This window comes from Mugil cephalus, chromosome 10, assembly GCF_022458985.1.
Source record: "Mugil cephalus isolate CIBA_MC_2020 chromosome 10, CIBA_Mcephalus_1.1, whole genome shotgun sequence".
Classification (NCBI taxonomy): Eukaryota; Metazoa; Chordata; class Actinopteri; order Mugiliformes; family Mugilidae; genus Mugil; species Mugil cephalus.
The window spans coordinates 25,552,851-25,572,418 of NC_061779.1; the positions used below are offsets into that span (position 1 = coordinate 25,552,851).

At 39.4% G+C, this 19,568-nt stretch overlaps 1 protein-coding gene across 5 annotated transcripts in view; it reads left to right on the top strand.

Moving 5' to 3' along the window:
- Positions 1–17,672, top strand: part of ptprz1a (protein tyrosine phosphatase receptor type Z1a) — a 78,307-nt gene extending 60,635 nt beyond the window's left edge. For 3 of the 5 annotated variants that reach the window (XM_047597022.1, XM_047597025.1, XM_047597026.1), the window contains 17 exons: positions 1,651–1,739; positions 2,336–2,421; positions 5,623–5,643; positions 8,306–8,402; positions 8,948–9,030; positions 10,529–10,663; positions 11,164–11,298; positions 11,817–11,980; positions 12,342–12,477; positions 13,038–13,184; positions 13,423–13,516; positions 13,603–13,676; positions 14,306–14,422; positions 15,081–15,236; positions 15,723–15,865; positions 15,952–16,087; positions 16,765–17,672. In XM_047597022.1, the coding sequence (XP_047452978.1) occupies positions 1,651–1,739; positions 2,336–2,421; positions 5,623–5,643; positions 8,306–8,402; positions 8,948–9,030; positions 10,529–10,663; positions 11,164–11,298; positions 11,817–11,980; positions 12,342–12,477; positions 13,038–13,184; positions 13,423–13,516; positions 13,603–13,676; positions 14,306–14,422; positions 15,081–15,236; positions 15,723–15,865; positions 15,952–16,087; positions 16,765–16,908 (1,957 nt within the window). In that variant the 3' untranslated portion in view covers positions 16,909–17,672. The remainder of the gene's footprint in view (positions 1–1,650; positions 1,740–2,335; positions 2,422–5,622; positions 5,644–8,305; positions 8,403–8,947; positions 9,031–10,528; positions 10,664–11,163; positions 11,299–11,816; positions 11,981–12,341; positions 12,478–13,037; positions 13,185–13,422; positions 13,517–13,602; positions 13,677–14,305; positions 14,423–15,080; positions 15,237–15,722; positions 15,866–15,951; positions 16,088–16,764) is intronic. The other 2 variants (XM_047597023.1, XM_047597024.1) reach the window with 2 other exon arrangements.
- The last annotated feature ends 1,896 nt before the right edge of the window (positions 17,673–19,568 follow it).

Sequence of the window (19,568 nt, forward strand, 5' to 3'; positions counted from 1 at the left end):
AGGATGCATTAGACTGTTTGTCAGTGGGTTAGTTAATGAGCAGCAGCTGTTTTTCTTTTTTTAGGCTTAACTTCTTACACTTTACATCAATGTAATCAGATAAAGTAGTTTCAGTCTCACTGGATAAACAAGAAGATACAGTAAGGCAGCAAATGAACAGCTACCTATGATGTCTCAGATACAACATCACCTAACCTACCGTCTATCAGAACATCTACTTGGTTTGCTTATTTTGACAAAAAGACATTTTAGCAGGATGTGTTACCAGTAGAAGTGAGTGTTAAAATTTTTAAATCATAACATCAGGAATGCTGGAATTGAAAGCAAGTTCGATAGTTATGTGAGTTTTCTTTTATTTTGGAAACTGCATGAGACTGCAGAACTGTGTCAATGCTGGTCCAATCAAATGAGGTCAAACGAGAAAAAAGCAGTACCAATACACTAGCAGTGAAAGTGCTTCATATTGCTAGCAAACTGAGGAAAATCTGAAGAAAAAATAACACCTATCGACCATCCTATAGATTGTTGTCAGAGATGTCTGCAGCTTAGGCAACATCCTCCGTTCTAATGCTACACACCCTCACCACATCACCGGTCTTATGGATGAGTTTATTCAGTTTGTTTTGTCAGAAAAGGTACTTTGGAAACTAAATTTAATTCATGCTGACTTGTCTACGTGGTGTGTAGTACAACTGAGCATTTTTATTCCATTTAACGTACTTATGTAGAATACCCCTACTTGTCAAGACAATTGGACGGTGACAGCGCCCCAGCACAGCACACCTAAAGCTTATCAGATTGTATGTCGTCATCGAATGTCAACTAACAGACCCAGAAACACGGGTTACAGTCCCATGATAATAAACATGGACCACAATATAACAACTTTACAGGTCACCATAGTTACTGGTAAATCAAAAATGTTGACCACAATACCACATAATCTTCCTCTCATGCCTTCATGATATTGTTCAATATTATTGCCATTGAAAGCTGAAGAGAATTAAAATGATGTTGAGCTCTTGACCTTTGTTGAACAATAAAAAAATAAAAATACAGTTATAACTTGTTCAGGTACAAAATGACCTTCTGTGCTGAACAGCTCTGAGCAACTCTGCACTCTAAATGGAAATCCAGCTAGGAGAGCATCTGCGTGTGTCACAGCAGTTTCTCAACGTATCAGTCTTTAATCTACAAGCTCAACCCTCACTCTGTGTTTTTTTGTCAGCGATAATCCCTGATGCCCATTTCTGGCTGAGACAACACAGGTTCATCAGAGAGGCGGGCTCATCCATTTAAAAACTTGTCAAGGATTAACAGAACATCTTTTTTCCTGTGTTTATGAGAAGATTACTGCGTATTCTCCAGGAGAATCTGGGCTAACGCCGAATCACATGAAAACAAAAGCATCGTCTGCCTTTCAGATTCAGTGCAGTGTTGTTGGTTTGCTCTATTATTTGCTCCCCTTGGGCTCTGGATTTTCTGTGTTTAAGTTTAACATTAATTATTTTTTCTCAGTTTGGTAAAACACAGATAATTAGAAATGATGTGCTTCCGTGTCTGTGTCATTTGAATTTATTTTATGTTTAGAGAACAAAATAAGGTCATTTCATTGAAATGTTCTTGAAATGAAATGTGTTGTCTACGCAGGATGTGCTTTCAGACGGCTCACTTCTACATCGACCACAGCTCATCGCCCAGAGTCATCGCTGCGACATCCACTGCTGCGTTAACATCCGGTATAACACACATATAACACATATTTCTACTTGAGAGGGTTCTTTCTGACATGCAACAGTAACATAACCTTAAAATCTGGAACATCAACTTTCCAAAATGTAAAAAAAAAAAAAAAAAAAAAAAAATCTTTGAAGACCAGAAAAAGATATCACCTTCCTGAATGCTTACTTTTTACAAATACATCATCGTTCCATAAATGCCTTAACCATCCAAAAGTTTCAGAATTGTCCAGCGTGCCCACATCTTTTTTTTCATTTTCCTCACTTTCCCACAGATACGTACAGTAAATGTGTATTCCTTTCAGAGAAGTTGTCACTTTTCTAAAATGTCTTAAATTTCTTACATTTTCCTTAAAGGTCTTACAAATGCCCCCAGAATTTACCAAAATATCACAAAAATGTCCCGAATCTAAGAGATATTTTCTAGGCACACTGTCTTAAAGAATCCAGACCAAAAGCCTAATTTTCTTCTCAAAGGCGAATGAAATATTTGGTGATTCCACCTATCAGGAACAGGCATTGTGTTGGCGTTGCTGTTGTTTTTTTTGTATTTTTTTGTATTTTTTTTTTTTAAATTTAATTACTTTTTTTTCCAGACGAACAAACAGCTTTTCCAGTAAAGGACTTTGTCAAACATGTTGCTGAACTTCATGACAATCAAGGCTTTCAACGAGAGTTTGAGGTATGAAATAGAAGTACAGTGGGGGAAATAAGTATTTGATCCCCTGCTGAATTTGTAAGTTTGCCCACTTCCATAGAAATGATCAGACTCTGGTTTTTATGGTTGTTTACTGGTTATGGGTATAGACAGAATATCAATCGAAAATGCATAAAAAACACACAATCTAAAAGTTATAAATTGTTATGTATTTTATTAAGGGAAATAAGTATTTGATCCCCAACAATTCACTTAGAATTCAGGCTCCTACAGATTGGCTGGTGCGCATGTGGCACACAGCTGTGCTCAGTCAACTAATTACCAATACTCCTGATCTTAACTCGTCATGTATATAAAGCACACCTGCTCTAAGAATCAGTTTCTTACATTCCAACTTCTACAGCACCATGGGCAAGACCAAAGAGCTGTCAAAAGATGTCAGGGACAAGATTGTAGACCTGCACAAGGCTGGTATATGTTACAAAACCATCAGCAAAAGGCTTGGTGAGAAGGTGACAACTATTGGTGCCATTATTCGCAAGTGGAAGACCCATAAAAGGACCATCAACTGTCCTCGGTCTGGAGCTCCCCGCAAAATCTCGCCTCATGGAGTGAGGATGATGATGAGAAAGGTGAGGGAGCAGCCTAAAACACACGGCAGGAGCTTGTTAATGATCTGGAAGCAGTTGGGACCTCCGTCACCAAGAAAACAGTTGGCAACACACTGCGCCGTTATGGATTGAACTCTTGCAGTGCCCGCAAGGTCCCCCTGCTCAAGAAGGCACATGTACAGGCCCGCCTTAAGTTTGCCAGTGAACATCTAAATGACTCAGAGAAGGCTTGGGAGAAAGTGCTGTGGTCTGACGAAACCAAAGTTGAGCTATTTGGCATTAACTCGACCCGCCGTGTTTGGAGGATGAAAAAACGTGAGTATGACCCAAAGAACACCATACCCACAGTTAAGCATGGAGGTGGAAACATCATGTTTTGGGGCTGTTTTTCAGCAAAGGGTACAGGGCAACTTCACCGCATTATGGGGCCAATGAATGCAGCCATGTACTGTAACATCTTGGTCAAAAACCTTCTTTCCTCAACAAGAACACTGAAGATGCCTCGGTGGGTGGGTGGGTTTTCCAACATGACAATGACCCAAAACATACTGCCAGGACAACAAAGGAGTGGCTCAAGAAGAAGCATATTAAGGTCATGGAGTGGCCTAGTCAGTCTCCAGACCTTAACCCGATCGAAAACCTGTGGAGGGAGCTGAAGCTCCGAGTTTCCAAGAGGCAGCCAAGAAACTTGAAGGATTTAGAGACTGTCTGTAAAGATGAATGGGCCAAAATCCCTCCTGCGCTGTGTGCAAACCTGGTGACCAACTACAAGAAACGTCTCATCGCTGTGCTTGCCAACAAAGGTTTCTCTACAAAGTACTGACTTGTGTTGTGCTTGGGGATCAAATACTTATTTCCCTTAATAAAATACATAACAATTTATAACTTTTAGATTGTGTGTTTTTTATGCATTTTCGACTGATATTCTGTCTATACCCATAACCAGTAAACAACCATAAAAACCAGAGTCTGATCATTTCTATGGAAGTGGGCAAACTTACAAATTCAGCAGGGGATCAAATACTTATTTCCCCCACTGTATAAGGGAATAAAAGTCTAGCTCATATTCAAATGCATGCACAGACTGTCTGGTGTGTGTGCGTGTGTGTGTGTGTGTGTGTGTGTGAGAGAGAGAGAGAGGGAGAGAGAGATAGAGAGAGAGAGAGAGAGAGAGAGAGGGAATTGTGGTTGTAATTTTTGTTATGTCGCCTGCATGCTGCATGATGACTGGTAATGATGAGCCATGTACTGGCCTGATGCAGGGGTGCAACACTGCTTGACCAACAATACTGATAATAATAATAATATTAATTACTGTTGTCATTCCCATGTGAGAGAACTGATGTCATAATCAGATGGAGAATGAATGTTGCAGCCCTGCTCATGTCTTAGTGTGGAGCCTCCATTCATTCTTGTGAGCAGTGTGATCTTTTACCTGCTGATGTTTGGCAGGACAGTCACTTAATGAATCGAAGCTCCGGTTTGTTTTGTTCTGAGGCTGCCAGTAAATAAAAAATCAACATAAAGACTTCGGAGGAATTGGCAGTGAGCTAGATGATAGCAGTTCCCTGACAAATTAAAGTGAGCGTCTTACATTACATCAAACTACTGGAATGTTTAGTTCTATAGCACACTGGTTATTGTTACTGTCACATCATTAGCAGTGAATGTAATCATCAATAGAAGAATGTCATGGCAAATGGTCTCACAATGACACATCTACCCACTCGTTCAAACACGTGCACACATATTCACTCAATCTCGGGCAAGACACTGAACTCAAAGTTGCTGGGTTCAGCATCTTGATCAAGGTTGTCAACGTTTGATAGATGGGAGAAAAATGCCGGACATGCACAAGAATCAAGGTGAGGCTAATAAGGATAGAACAAACAGCTATACAAGAATAGCAAAACTAAAGAAAAGTCACAGGTAGAAGGATGTATAAGTAAAACACAAAGCAAGAAGTAAAACAGACAGACTCCTATAAGAAGACACCAACTGAATGAAAGTGAAAAAACTGAAACTCATGGAAAAACAGCAAAAAACACAAAAAATCTGTCTTCAATTTCCAAAATGGCCCTCACTTTACAGAAAAGATGATCCGATTATTGTCCTGACAGCTACCAGTCACAGTGTGTTTCTGTCCAAAGTCCAACAACCAAAAATGATCTCGTACAATGACACAAAACACAAAACGTCCTCACTTTATAAAAAGAAATACAAAATAAATGAATGAATAAAGAAATATAAAAGACAAGGGCCCAAAGGAAAACACAGATGAAAAGAAATAATTTCGTTTGAAGTTCTCAGAGTATACCCCACACAGATGCAGCCAAAAGAACACTACTGCGACTGAAAACAGGAGATGGTGACAAAGATTTTAAAAATATGTGATGTTACAAAAGAAGACTCAACTGTGAATCTTCTACATCATCTTATTTGTCTTTTATGTTGATTTCCCCTTTGTGTTGGCAATAGCATGAGATGTGATGTGAGTTGAATTTGCCTTGTGTTTTTGTGTTGTCTGGTAATTTGTATTCTTGCACCCCTTTGGTTGACTGTGTTGTCACGGAAACGTCCTGGTTGCCTGCTGCTTCCTCACCCTGGTCATTAGGTACTGAAGGAGAGTTATGAGGTAAGACGCTCTCCTCCCGCCTTCATCCTTACTCAGTGATGAATGCTGAAGCACATGGCGTGGCTTAGTTTTTGTCTTGTCTTGTAAAAGTTTTGGTGTGAAAAACTTAGATGCATATGGCATGTCTCCTTTAGACACCCGAGGAAGAAGTCATGGATGTGTTATAAGAACTGGATAATGGAGCAGCGTTTAGCTTAATTTCTTTACAAAGATTGTTACCCAACAAACATTGAACCTTCATCACTTTAAACAATACTCAGACAAACATTACTTTGTTGTCTATGAGTTAACATGCTTTGTGAACTGCAGAAGGTTTCTTTTGTTGCAATACTACATGTGGCCGACTTGACGAAAGCTACTTAACTCTAAAAATGTCAACAAATATAAAACTGAGTTTGTCTCGTAGCCCACAGTGTATCTTTGTATCCATGCCAAAATGTTATTTTATGTTATCTGTAAACCTACTAAACACCTTAATTATTTAACTCAGTGGCGGCCTGAGTATTTTCCACCTGGGCCTTCAGTGCCCTCCAGCTTTATACAACCAACCACTCCCCCTCCACCCAGTGGAACCACTGAAAAGTCACTGAAAGTCACTTTTCCTATAGAACACATCTAAATAATGATGTTACTGATCATCGTGGATCTGGTTGTACGATAGATGGACTTCTGCAACGACATATACACAAACAAACACATGAACACACCAGAAAAAAAAACAGACTACTGGGGCTAATGTGGTGTGGTAAACCCAGGGGAAAAGCGCCTCTTAGTACGATCGTTATGACACCGCTATAGAAACCATCACCATCATATAAATACGCAATGAAACAGGACGTTGCATCATAGCCAAGTATCTCATACAGTGAGATGAATGTCATTAGTAAAGCAGGAAACTCTGCACTCAACTGCACTGAAGCTTTGCACCAGAGTCAAATATGTCAAATCCAGCAGAAGCATCAATGTCAATCCAATAAAATGTCATAAAAATACATGAAAGATGTAAATATAATTCATTTTACTCACCATTAAGAAAATATGCATGCTTTTCCTCTGAGCCTGTGAGCCAGTAACTGCTCCTAGTTGAAAGTGGCTGACAGATCCTTTTCTGTAGCTTCTGATTTGCCCAACCTTTCCATCCAAGTCCATCTTGATGGAATGGCTTTGGCAGTAAATGCTCAACCAAATCCCTTTTTTCTCCTCCTTCTGCCATTGAGCATTGACAAAACCATTATTAAATCAACATAACTATAACAGCCCACAACAGATGCAGTTTGCTAGCTCTGGCAGGCCACTATCTGACTATCCAATCAGAGGGTGAGAATATGCTGATATCACTGTATGCCTGTTAGCAGGCCCCAGTGTCCTCTACCCAAAATCTGATTGGTCATCTGATCAACCTGTATTTCATGCTGTAGGGCCCGCAGAACTGATTCTGAAGGCCTCTGGGCAGATTTATTTGACCCTAGCAACAAATCATAGCTGAAATGTGATTGGATGAGACTTTTAAGGATAAGGATTTTATATGAAAATACATATTTGGAAGCAGCACAATCGGGGGAAAATCTATGAAAGGAAGCAAACAGACCTTTAGAAATTATTTAATAGGCATTCATGGAAAATATAATTAGGTCTGTTATTCAGATATTTTTTAGACCTGCAAAGAAGGCCTTGCAGGCCCTGACGGCCCACCACTGATTTAACCACCCTCACATTTTTCAATAACAAAACCCTATAATTTCAAGATTTTTTTTCACAGTTGTTATTGGATCTTCCAGGTATTCCTGTTAGCCTATTACATGACAAAGTCCTTTTTTCACTTTTCCATTATGCTTCCGTATAAGTAGCACAACCATTATAGGTTTATTACATAACCTTGGTCACAAGTGTTTTTCATTCAGATTGACTGCATTTTCCCCCCAAATGTTTCTGTGCTGAAATGCTGACAAATAGTCACACACCTTTCATTTAGTTCACAGACATTCTGCTTCAGTCTTCAATACTGATGATTCCACACCTCGGTTGATGAATAATACAAACCTCAACACTTGTAAAGTATTTTCTAAAAGTCACTGCGTCACTGAGCAAGATCAATGTTTTATAAGTGCAACTTTGGTCAAGGTGTGGCAAATTTTTTCTTTTTTCTTCTATTTCTAAAAAAAGCTTTATGTTAACAAAATGTTAGCACAGCAACACATTGTGTTAAATGTCATGTCCTAACTAAAACTGTTTATTGACCTCAGCAAAATTGATACACCCAGTATCTATGACACAATATGACAGTGGCCCCCTCACACACATTTTATCCTCTAAAGACAAAAAGTGTATGAGCAACTAAGTAATACACGTTGTTTGTGATAAACCTCATTCAGATATATCTTGTACCATTTAAAATATTATCTCATGAGTTTTTTTGGCATTCATTTTCTTTTTATTGTTGTAAATTCTAGAGAGTGTATAACCCACTATAATACCAGTCGTCACTGCTTCTGTTCAATGCGACACTCGGAATTAAACATTTTCTCACATACTGCAGTTGAATCCTGCTCAAATACAGTAACAAAACCTCTCAACTGAACTGAAATATGTACAGTAGTTACTCTGCACTGCTTGTCTTTGAAAGGGTTAAGGGTTTAATTACTTTGTGTGCGTGTGTTTCTAGGAGGTGCAGGTGTGCACTGTGGACATGGGGATGACCACTGACAGCTCCAACCATCCTGACAACAAGACTAAGAACAGATACAGCAACATCTTGGCCTGTGAGTATGCATCAACACAGCGTGATTTGAAGCATGTTGTCGCACAAAGATGTTTAAAGTACAGCACAATCATAGGAATTTCATTACAAGGTTTTATCAATCAATCTTTATCTATAAAGCCCTTTAAAAATAACACAGTCTGTCAAAGCTGCTGTACACACACATGAGAACATGTAAAAGACAGAAAAAGAACACATAAAATAATTTGTAACAAAATTAAAATCATATGAAACAACTTAACAGTAACAGTCGGTCGCCTGATGTGCAAAGGAAAGTCATTCCACAGTTTGGGGGCAGCGACTGAAAAAGCGTGATCACCTCTCAGCTAGGTGGTAAATGGTTTTTACCACCTACTTACTCGTGAACAGTAACATTCACTCATTATCATTTGGTAAGGACTACAGTGCCCAGCAGTAGTTACTGTTCCTACGTTGTGTATTTGCTAATAAGACTATTGCGAAATAGCGGTACTCTTACTTTTTTAATTTACATAAGTGATTTTGCTCTTGCTCTGGTCACATGTTGCATTTCTACTTAAATTTCAGACGACCACAGCCGGGTGCGGCTTTCGGTGCAGGCTGATAAAGATGGGAAGACGACAGATTACATCAATGCAAACTATGTGGATGTAAGAAACTGTCAGTTCTTTTTATGAACTTCAGATGAGCTGAAGTCTTCAACTCAAGGTTCATTTCTGCATATCAGACGGTCCAAAGCCATTTTATTTTATTTTTATTCTCAGACACACTCCATGTTTCCCTCTTTGTCCTCCTACAGTAAACCAGAATCAAAAACCTGTTCATGTGACATGCTGTTGTTAGTGGGGACTTGCATGTCTTTATGCTTTGAAACGAACCAGAGTCATGTTTTGTGAAAGGCAGATAGGCCATGACTGATGCGGGGGCTTTTTGTGCCCCCGCATCAGTCATGGCCTATCTTGGAGAGCTGACGTACAGGTTACAAAGTTGGTAAAAGCATGTTGAGGATCTCTCCAGCTCAACACGTTTGTCTGCGCCACGAACTCTGAAGGCAACTTCACACTGTCAGTCATCTGAAGGTCATCAAACAAATAAAGCGAGAGATTGAATGGTGCCCTCTGCTGAGAACGTGTTACTCTTTCCTGTGCTGGCCTTAACTAGACTGACTCGTTAGATTTCAGCTTACTCTTAACTTTAAAGTAAAAACTTTTCTGATTTCTATGGCTACGGCTCCCATGTGACAACATATCACAATGTATAGAGAGCTACTAGGTATGCTAAAAACAACAGGCCAACAGGGGGCAACATCACGTATTTTTAACAGACTAAAAACAACACATTAAGTTTGAATGAACACTCATCCAACCCCCAACAAATAAATCAGTTATAAACAAATTTTAGCTTTTACTTAACAAATTCAATGAGTTACGTGCAGACTCACAGTTTTTATTCGTGGTTATTTCCATCCATATTGGAGGAAGAGACTGGGAACTATAGCTCTTCAATACATAGTTCCACCTTTTTGAAGGTGTAAATGTAACTGGACACCTGACTTAAGTGTTTCATGGGCAGCTGTGGGATATTCCTTCATTGTTTTTGCATCAGTTAAGCAAATAAAAGGTCAGTAGTTTCTGTATTGTTCTTCAAGTAGGTGAGGAATGCTTTATTCATTAAGGAAACAAGAACATGAAAGTTCTAGGTAACAGTGTGGTGGTTAGACTCCAAGAGTGACGGTATCGTAGAAATGAATTTTAGATGATGCAGTCTGTCTAGATGCTGATGGTGGTGGAGAAGAAGAAGTTGGCTTGGCGCTGAAAGTCAGAAGCCTCTGATAGAGGCGTTGAGGATGACCATGGAGGTGCAGATGGAGTGACAAAATGACCATGACTTTAAAAAACAAGGACGAGTGAATGATTGGCTAGGGGAAGATGCGAAAGTAGTTCACTGGATGAAAGTAGTGATGTGCCAATTGAGGACAAACTGATTTTGACAGTGTGGGAAAATGGAAATGATATCGAAATAGAGCCCACATTCACGGGAGGGGAATGAAAAATGAGTGAACACATCGTTCTAATAGAAAATTTTCCTAAGCTTCATCTATAGATTTTTGATTTTTGTTACAAAGCTCATGTATCTGGTGTTTTTAAGGGTTTCAAGAAGCCACGGTTGTACATCGCCGCTCAGGGTCCACTGAGGTCGAGCACTGAGGACTTCTGGAAGATGATCTGGGAGCAGAATGTCGGCATCATCATCATGATCACCAACCTGGTGGAGAAAGGACGAGTGAGTGAACAGATCTCCAGTTCAATGTCCCAGTCAGAGGATGAATTTATATAGCATTTATAAGATGAAATATACCTGAACATTTGTTGTATATATCAAAGTAGACTTTGATCAAGGCATTTGGCGCCAGCTTAAGAACTTACAGTATATGCTATTTTTGTTTGCATAAAAAGCTGGTTAAATGAAGGTTAAGTATAGTTTTTGTAATATGTTTTTCACACCTCTCCATCAGGTTTTACTTCAAATACTCCAACTTTCTTGGTGAAAAATACACAAAATCCACAATTTATATTTGATTTTTTATACTGTGTGTTAAATGCTGGCCCATAATGCTGGTTAATTTTCTCAACCTGAAAATACAACCAGGGAATGAGCTTTTATTTGACTGACTTTTTCTTTGTTTTGTGTGAATAAAGACAACCCCTTATTTACACTGTCATCACAGTTATTTTGGGATTGTGACATGATATTATTTGATGTGATGTTTTGTCTGTCCTCAGAGGAAGTGTGATCAGTACTGGCCAGTGGAGGTGCAGGAGGAGTACGGCAGCTTCCTGGTGACAGTCAAAAGCACCCAAGTCCTGGCCTACTACACCCAGAGGACTTTCACAATTAGGAACACCCACACCAAAAAGGTCAGCCATCACAGATGCCCAAAAATTAGCAGTGACAAGTTGAATGTACTTTACTGGTCAAAGAAACGCATCAAACGTCATGATCGAGAGTCAGCATCTCATAGTAGATCAGCAACTTTAGTTTACGTTGATAATAGCCTGGTGTAGGCAGACATAATCTTATCAGTTGAGGGTTAGGTCTGAGTAACGTAACACACCATTTGGAATCACTATGTTTTTCATATCCATACAGAGAAGAGCTTTCCTATATGCTCAAATATATAAGTATTACATACTGTATATACCATACTAAAAATAGGAAGAACATGAGAAAAACTGAGATTATAAAACTAAGATAAAAACAGCAGCTAATAAAATAAAACAAGAAAAAATTATTAACATTAATTCTAACACTAACTTTTCACATATGCTCCTGGACCAGTATGCTTAAAGGTTATGACACAACTAATGGCAATGAGTAAATGTTAGTACTGTATCTTCCTGTTAATGACTCCCTCTTTGGTGTTGTTCCCCTGCAGGGCTCCCAGAAGGGGCGGAGCAATGAGCGGACAGTGACACAGTACCATTACACCCAGTGGCCTGACATGGGCGTCCCAGAGTTTGCTCTGCCACTGCTCAGTTTCGTCCGTAAGTCGTCCAGGGCTAGGACAAACGACATGGGGCCAATGGTGGTTCACTGCAGGTGAGGACTGACACAAACATATCTCATCTCATCTTCCGTACCGCTAAATCATCACTGGGGTCACGGGGGGTTGCTGGAGCCTATCACAGCTGGCATCAGGTGAGATGTGGGATACATCCTGGACAGGTCACCAGCCTATTGCAGGGCTAACACTGAGACATACAACCATTCACACTCATAGGCACACCTAGGATCAATTTCGGGTAACCAATTACCCTAATGAGCAAAGCTTCGGGAAGAAGCTGGAGTACCCAGAGAAGATACAAATATATGAGATGAAATTAAGGTTTCTTTCATTCTGATCCTCACTTGAGTAAATTCATGATTTATATGAGTTTTTTCTTTGTTGCTGTTGTTGCAGTGCTGGTGTCGGTCGGACAGGCACCTACATCGTCCTGGACAGCATGCTGAAGCAGATGAAAGAAGAAGGCACTGTCAACATCACAGACTTCCTTAAACACATCCGCACGCAGAGAAATTACCTGGTTCAAACAGAGGTCAGAGGTCAACTTTCTCTCTGTTCATACACATCAATAAGCCAGTAACCATCTGCACTTCAAGAGATAGCAATATCAGCCTGACAATTTGTCTGTGGTTCCCAAAAAAATTGTAATATTACCTTTTTGATGAAATCTTTTAAAGTAATGACTGTCATCAACTTCAGCTGTTAACCTGTATTTTATGCATGGTAGTCCAAATAAGAGCATGTGTCAAGGGAATGAGCAGCAGATATCAGCAGAATGGACAGAAAATTATAACTGTGTTGTTTGTGGGGAAATTACATTGTATAAATGATGACTAATCATATGTCCATGGCACATAAATAGATGTATGGATGCAGTAGGAAAATGTTTGAGCAAAACATAGTTACTCATTTTCCTCAGAGTGACAGTTCTGATTGGTTGGTAGTCTCTTCCAGGGGGGAGTGAGGGGGTGAGCATGAAGTAAGAATTAGACTTGTTGGGGTTAGACCCTGTGTGCTTGGTTACAAACACTGAGTACACAAGTAGTTTGAATGAGAAATTAAAACCCTGAGCTATGTGTCCTCCCCCTACAGGAGCAGTATGTTTTTATCCATGATGCCTTGGTGGAAGCCATCTTGTCCGGTGAGACGGAGGTGGCAGCGGCTCAGCTACACAGGTATGTGGATGAGCTGCTGACCCCAGGGCCTGCTGGGAGGACGCGCCTGGAAAGGCAGTTCAAGGTGAGCTGCCCATTTAACACTTCACTCTATGTTCTCTAGCCATTAATGCATTCATTTAGACAAAACCTCACAAAGATTGGTATGGTTTTTGTGATTTTGTGCCCACAACACTGACGGGTAATATTAGAAAACTTCAAGACGTCACCAGTATCACCTCAACTGTATTATACACATGTTCACATTTAAACAATGCTGATGCTTTTTAGTCCTGAACATCTGTGTGTGGTGTTTTCAACAGCAGGTTTGTCACTCTGGAGTGAAGCAGTGTGACTACTCTACAGCTCTGCAGGACTGCAACCGTAACAAGAACAGAAGCTCTTCTGTGATACCTGGTTAGTCCAACTATCTCATCAGGATATTAGCTTCAGATATTTTATCTTGCCCAGATTTAACTAATATCTTCAATCTCTTGTTGCAGTTGAGAAATCCAGAGTGCGTCTGTGTACAACAGCAGGGGAAACGTCGGACTACATCAATGCATCATACGTCACTGTAAGAACAAAAGAACTCTGCTCAGGTTGAAGCTTCTTTGGAGGCAGAAGAGAAGATGGATGTCAGTGGAACCAGTATTCATTTAACAATAGTAAAGCCTCATTCAGGCTTGGATCCCTATATATATTCATCTGAACACAGCTTTTCTCAATAAGCCGCCCTGGTCAGATTGAGCACTAAATAAACCATACAGACCAGCTTCTAATAGTCAATAATGAAGCTGTTTTTACAATATTTTTGTTTTTACATACACTTTTTATCTCTCTGTGCAACCAGGGTTTAAAAAATATAAATGTAGAAGCACAATAACATTGTCTAAAGGTTCTCAATCCTCCATAGTATATCCAAAAAAGCTGAAAATAAAGGAAACTGGACTTGCAGACTCAGCCTTTTTGCATTTAAGGACTGTTTTCTTTTATTTTACTTCACCTTTCTAGCAGCTAAATGGGGTGTTTGTACTGTGTAGTTTTGTCTTGGACAAACAAAACTTAACAAAACAAAATATTCTTATACATTTCACACTTTTTTGATGACTGCACTGAGTGATGTAGTATTTATAAACTGAGGATTACTAATGAATCATCCAGCTGATCTTGGTTTAGTTGTAAACTATGGTTTTGTTCCTGCAGGGTTACAGGCATAGCACAGAGTTCATCATTACCCAGAATCCTTTGCCTGGCACCATAAAGGACTTCTGGAGGATGATATGGGACCACAACGTCCAGGTCGTTGTGTCACTGCCTGGGGTGAGGAACGTTTTTATTTTTAATGGAAATAACAGAATTTGGTGAGTCTTACTCCATATGCCATATGACACAACCAAAATCACACAAACACTAAATAAAATATACATAAACTGATTGCTGAGATTAATATTTGCCATCACTGAGCCAGAGTCTGAACATAGCTTAGCATAAAAAAAATGTCCATATTTCTGAAATCATGCTGACATCCTCATGTTTACTTAAGTCTTCTGGGCCTTGGATTGAGCCACACTAGGGATATTTCTCTCACCTGTTTTCATGCTAAGCTAAGCTAACCTCAACATCACATTATTCAGCCCAAATCAGTTAGAGAACCTGCTGAGAAACATTTTGGCAACAAAAACTACCTAGATTGTAGTTGCTGGTGAAGTTATATCATGTAGGAATATTTAACTAATAGTAGGATTTTTGTTTCTTGAATTTTGTTTTGACTCAGACTGCATGTCGAACTAATCGATTCAGCAAATTTAAAAGGCCTTACACCACCACCTTACACATGGCAAACGTGTCCTATTTAGAAAGTTTAAATGTTATAACTAGAGGCTACAATTCGAGATTGAGACTCATTGAAGTATTTTACAAATCATACAAAAATATTTCCTGTGTGATGTAACTGTCAGCTGATGTCTTTTGTTCCTAGGCAGAGGAGGAGACGGAATTGTGTGTCTTCTGGCCCCGCAAAGGGCAACCAACCAGCTACGAGATGTTCACTGTCACTCAGAAAAGTGAGACTAACATCTGTCTGTCCAACGAGGACAGGGTGGTGGTCCAGGAATATGTACTGGAAGCTACACAGGTCGGTGCAGGTTTACACACGCCACAAAATCAGTGAAACTAATAATACTCTAAATTATATATATATATATATATATATATATATATATATAATTTAATAAATTTCATTACATATGGTGCCAAGTCTCAGAGATTTCTGCTTTCAGTTAATTTGCCTTGTTCACAGCACTGACAAAGGACATGTAAAATATTTTACAATAACAATAATTATATATATTTTTTATTTTAGCAATAACTTTGTGGTTGATTTAAATATGTTTTAATGAACGTCTCTGCGAGTAGTAAGACCAAAGACTCTTCTCTTAAATGCTGCCTTTGTCTGAATAGTGCAGAGTTCCTTCATGATAGAGCAGGCAGTCTCAGTGACCAGCTTGAAATCAGTCCATTAATGCCACTCAGTTCACATCATGGAGGTTGTCAGGCAACGTCTAAAACTCCCTCATGAATCTGTGTCATTGACGTCTGCTGTCTTTCCTCACCTCAAAAGGACGACTATGTCCTGGAAGTGAGACACTACCGCGCCCCATGCTGGCCAAACCCAGACAGTCCCATCAGCAACACCTTCGAGTTCATCAGTCTGGTAAAAGAAGAAAGTGCCACCAAGGACGGCCCCACTGTTGTCCACGATGAGTAAGACCCTCCCTGACTAGTCCACATTACAACTAGAATAATTACACTTGGTCTGATTCTTATTCTGAGCACATTTTTTTTTTCAGTGTGGGTGGAGTCACAGCAGGAATGTTCTGTGCTCTGTCATCTCTGACTCGCCAGCTGGACGCTGAAGGCTCAGTTGATGTCTTCCAAGTAGCCAAGCTGACAAACCTCATGAGACCCGGAATCTTCAGCGACATTGTGAGGCTTAAAATGAATTCACCATGTTTATAGAGGAGGGAATACAGTGACTCTGCCAAAGAAGATGCTCTTGAATCACCAAAACAAAACTGTTAATGACCTTATCAGAGTCTTGATGGCAAAGTGTTTAAAGGCAAAAGATCTGCTATTACTTGAACACTCAAGACATGGCTTTCCAGGGGAGACCAGGATCCAGAACAGGAAATGTGCAGTCCCTTCTGTTCTCGATCATGAGAGAGGCACAACTACCAGACCTTGGTCAAAGGATCTGAGAGGCCTATTGGTAGTTCACTAATATGATTTGGAGAAAGAATAATCAACTCTAAATGGAACCATTAGCAGTGTAGTAAGATCAGAAGGCAATAGGACAGTGAATGAATATTCTTACTGCAGTATTTAGATGAACTTGATCTGGGTAACATGAAGGCAGCATGAAGACAACTACAGCAGTCTAGGCAGGAGATAACATCTGAATCTGAGCAGACAGTGTAACTCTATAATTAATATTGTAATGCTAGTTGATAAAACATGTCATATCAATAAATCATTATTTACCATTGGTTAAAATGATTCCATGCTTAAGTATGTGACGTATAAAATGACTAATAGACTAATAGAGTAATACCAGAACACTGAGTCAGATCTCTAACAGTTGGTCACCTGTTGTTGTTTTCCAGGAGCAGTACCAGTTCCTGTACAAAGCCATGCTGAGTCTCATTGGGACACAAGAAGACGAGAAAAACCTCCAGTCCTCTGACAACAACGGGACCATCGTGGTGGGAACTGCCAGCACTGCAGAGAGCCTTGAATCCCTTGTGTAACTGCCCAAAAATCCACAAAGAACTATTGACTTCTACATTGATCAGCACTTCTTCTTCAACCACGAATAGAATCCCTTCTGATGCCTGACTCGCACTTCAACCAGTAAAAAAAATCAGGCATGTTGTGAGTTAAGACTGGCATTTTCTGAACGAATTTGGACCCTTTACAGTTTTGTAATGTGTGCCTTTTTGTATTCTTCATCCTGTACTTCTAACTTTGATACAAGCTGTAGACTAACTGTCCGATGTTGTAACAGTGTACTGCCCTAAGACGTTTCATTCAACTTACTTTTCCTAAACCTTTGTATTTATTGGCACCGAGCCAAATGGAGAAAAAGGGAAAAGCTGCATCTTTTTAAATCAAATGATATTTTGTTAGCTTGTCTTTTATAGAGCTCCTGCACTGAACTCTTCTCTGTAAATACCATTGCAACAGTAGCAGCAGTGTGCTAATGATGTCAAATATAAAATAAGGGCCTGGAGTAATGAAATAATGATAATAATCTAATGTAAATAATATTATAGTAATCATCTTGATGGACCAAATTTCTATTTATACTTTTAGATTTTTATATTTTACCATTTTGTAGTGCATTCAAATGTCATGGTTTAATTCTAATTGCTTAGCTTGGAACTTTAATGCTTTTATACTGTATTTTGTAACAGACTAAATGTGATGCATGGGATACTGACATGTTAGGTCTTTAGCTGGAAACACTGCTGGATTATTAGCTAGGGGATTAAATAAGTCAAAGAACACCAAAGAGGCTGTTGGAGTGTTTTGTTGCTTTATGAAGAACTATAACTGCAGCGCTGCCTAAAATATGGTGGTGCCCTTCAGAATTTTCTTCATGTTCACATATGCTTCATATATCATACTTGTGTAGGTAATTATTCATTCAAATAAATTAGTGGTACATATCTGTGAATTGCAAAGGTATCTGTTGTGCAGCATTGACAGATAAAGTTTACAGTAACTGCTGATTGGTCGTCTCAGAGTGGCTTGGATTAACATTAGCTGAACAGAACTGCTTCAGCTCTGAACTGTTGATGGGTTTCCTACATGAACTGCTGCCTTCAGCTCCTTCAACATTTCTTTAGGAAAATCTCAGGACTGAAATCTCCTCTATTTGTTCTCAGTCCGTCTGACTGTGGATTTGTGGATTCCAAACTCTTTAGAGGTTGTTTTATATCTTGATGAGCAACAACAACTGTTTTTCTGTGCTCCTCAGAAAGCTCCTTTGTCCATGCCATCATAAATACTTCATTATACATAAACAACACCTGGGTCACACTTCTGAACACAGGGAGTCTAATCTTGTAATCCAAGATGTGCACTTATTTTTACATCTCAATACAAAGCATTATATTTCTGTTTAATTTGTTTGATGGGTTATTTCTAGTCTCATGACTTGTGTCTGTTAACAAAATTCTAATTTCGTGAGTAAAAAGTATTCATTCAAATATTGGTGATGGGATTCCGTACCTAATTAAACACTGGCAGAGAAAACTAGTTGCATTTACATTTAAGACCTCCAGTTAATGTTTATGCTGAGCAGTTTCAGTAGAATCAGCAGCCTCACAGACGATCAACAGGAAGGAGGTCAGACATCACAACGTACAGACAAACAATAGAGAAAACTCCCCTCTGTGTGCCTAACAGGGGAAACCCAGGAACATAGAAAATGAACTCATTCCTAATTCGGTTTCTAATGAAAATTGCGTCCTGTCCGACGTGTGGATTATACATTTTCCTTTTACAGAGTCATGCTTTAATCCCTGCACTGAAACGGGTTATTCCAACTGATTTCCCACGTGTTAATCCGGGCAAGAAATGCGCCTCTTCAGTGCAGAAAATAGGTCAAGTGTCCAGACGTCGTCTTGACCGGCCGCTGTATCCACACCTTCATTTGCATTTTTGACTTTTCATAATTACATGCCCAATTATCCCCTGCTTGGTGGCCTAGTTTGCATGGCTGCCTCTAAATTGAACCAAAGCTTTTTTTTTTTTTTTTCAGAAGAGCTGAGCTGGAGGCAGAGAAGACATCAGGGTGTCAGATATTAAACATAGGAGTTCCATATTAAATTTAACTTGTAAATGAATGCGCATAAGCATTTGCTAAAGTAGAAATGTTAGTAATGAGGACCAGGGCTTGTACACACACACATCCTTGTCTTCATGGGGACCGTTCATTGAGCCAGTGTTTTCCTTCACCCCTCACCGTTTGCCTACCCTGAATGCCTGATGCTAATGCTAAACCAGGTCTTAACACCCAGTTAAATAGTAACATACAGTCTGAAGTTGTCTGGCATTTTGATCTGTGCAAAAGGTATTATGCCTAAAAGGCAAATTAAAGGCAAAACTTAGACGGAATATATCTCATTCGTACAAAGGAAAATGAACACACAAATTTAATTTAAAACAGCACAGGAAAAAGCAGTAAAGTTAGTGTGACGAGCTCTTTACAAAATAGAAACCACTAAACAGAATAAACCTAGTTGCCCACAGGAAAAAACAACAGTAGCTGATGACAGTAAGTGATTCCAGTCCAGTGTAGGTAGAAGCCTTGGATAGTAGTGTTACATTGGCTGCACTGCAAACCTCTTACCAGCACTGAGAATCCAAAGGCTAGATTGGAATTTATTACCAAAGTGGTAAT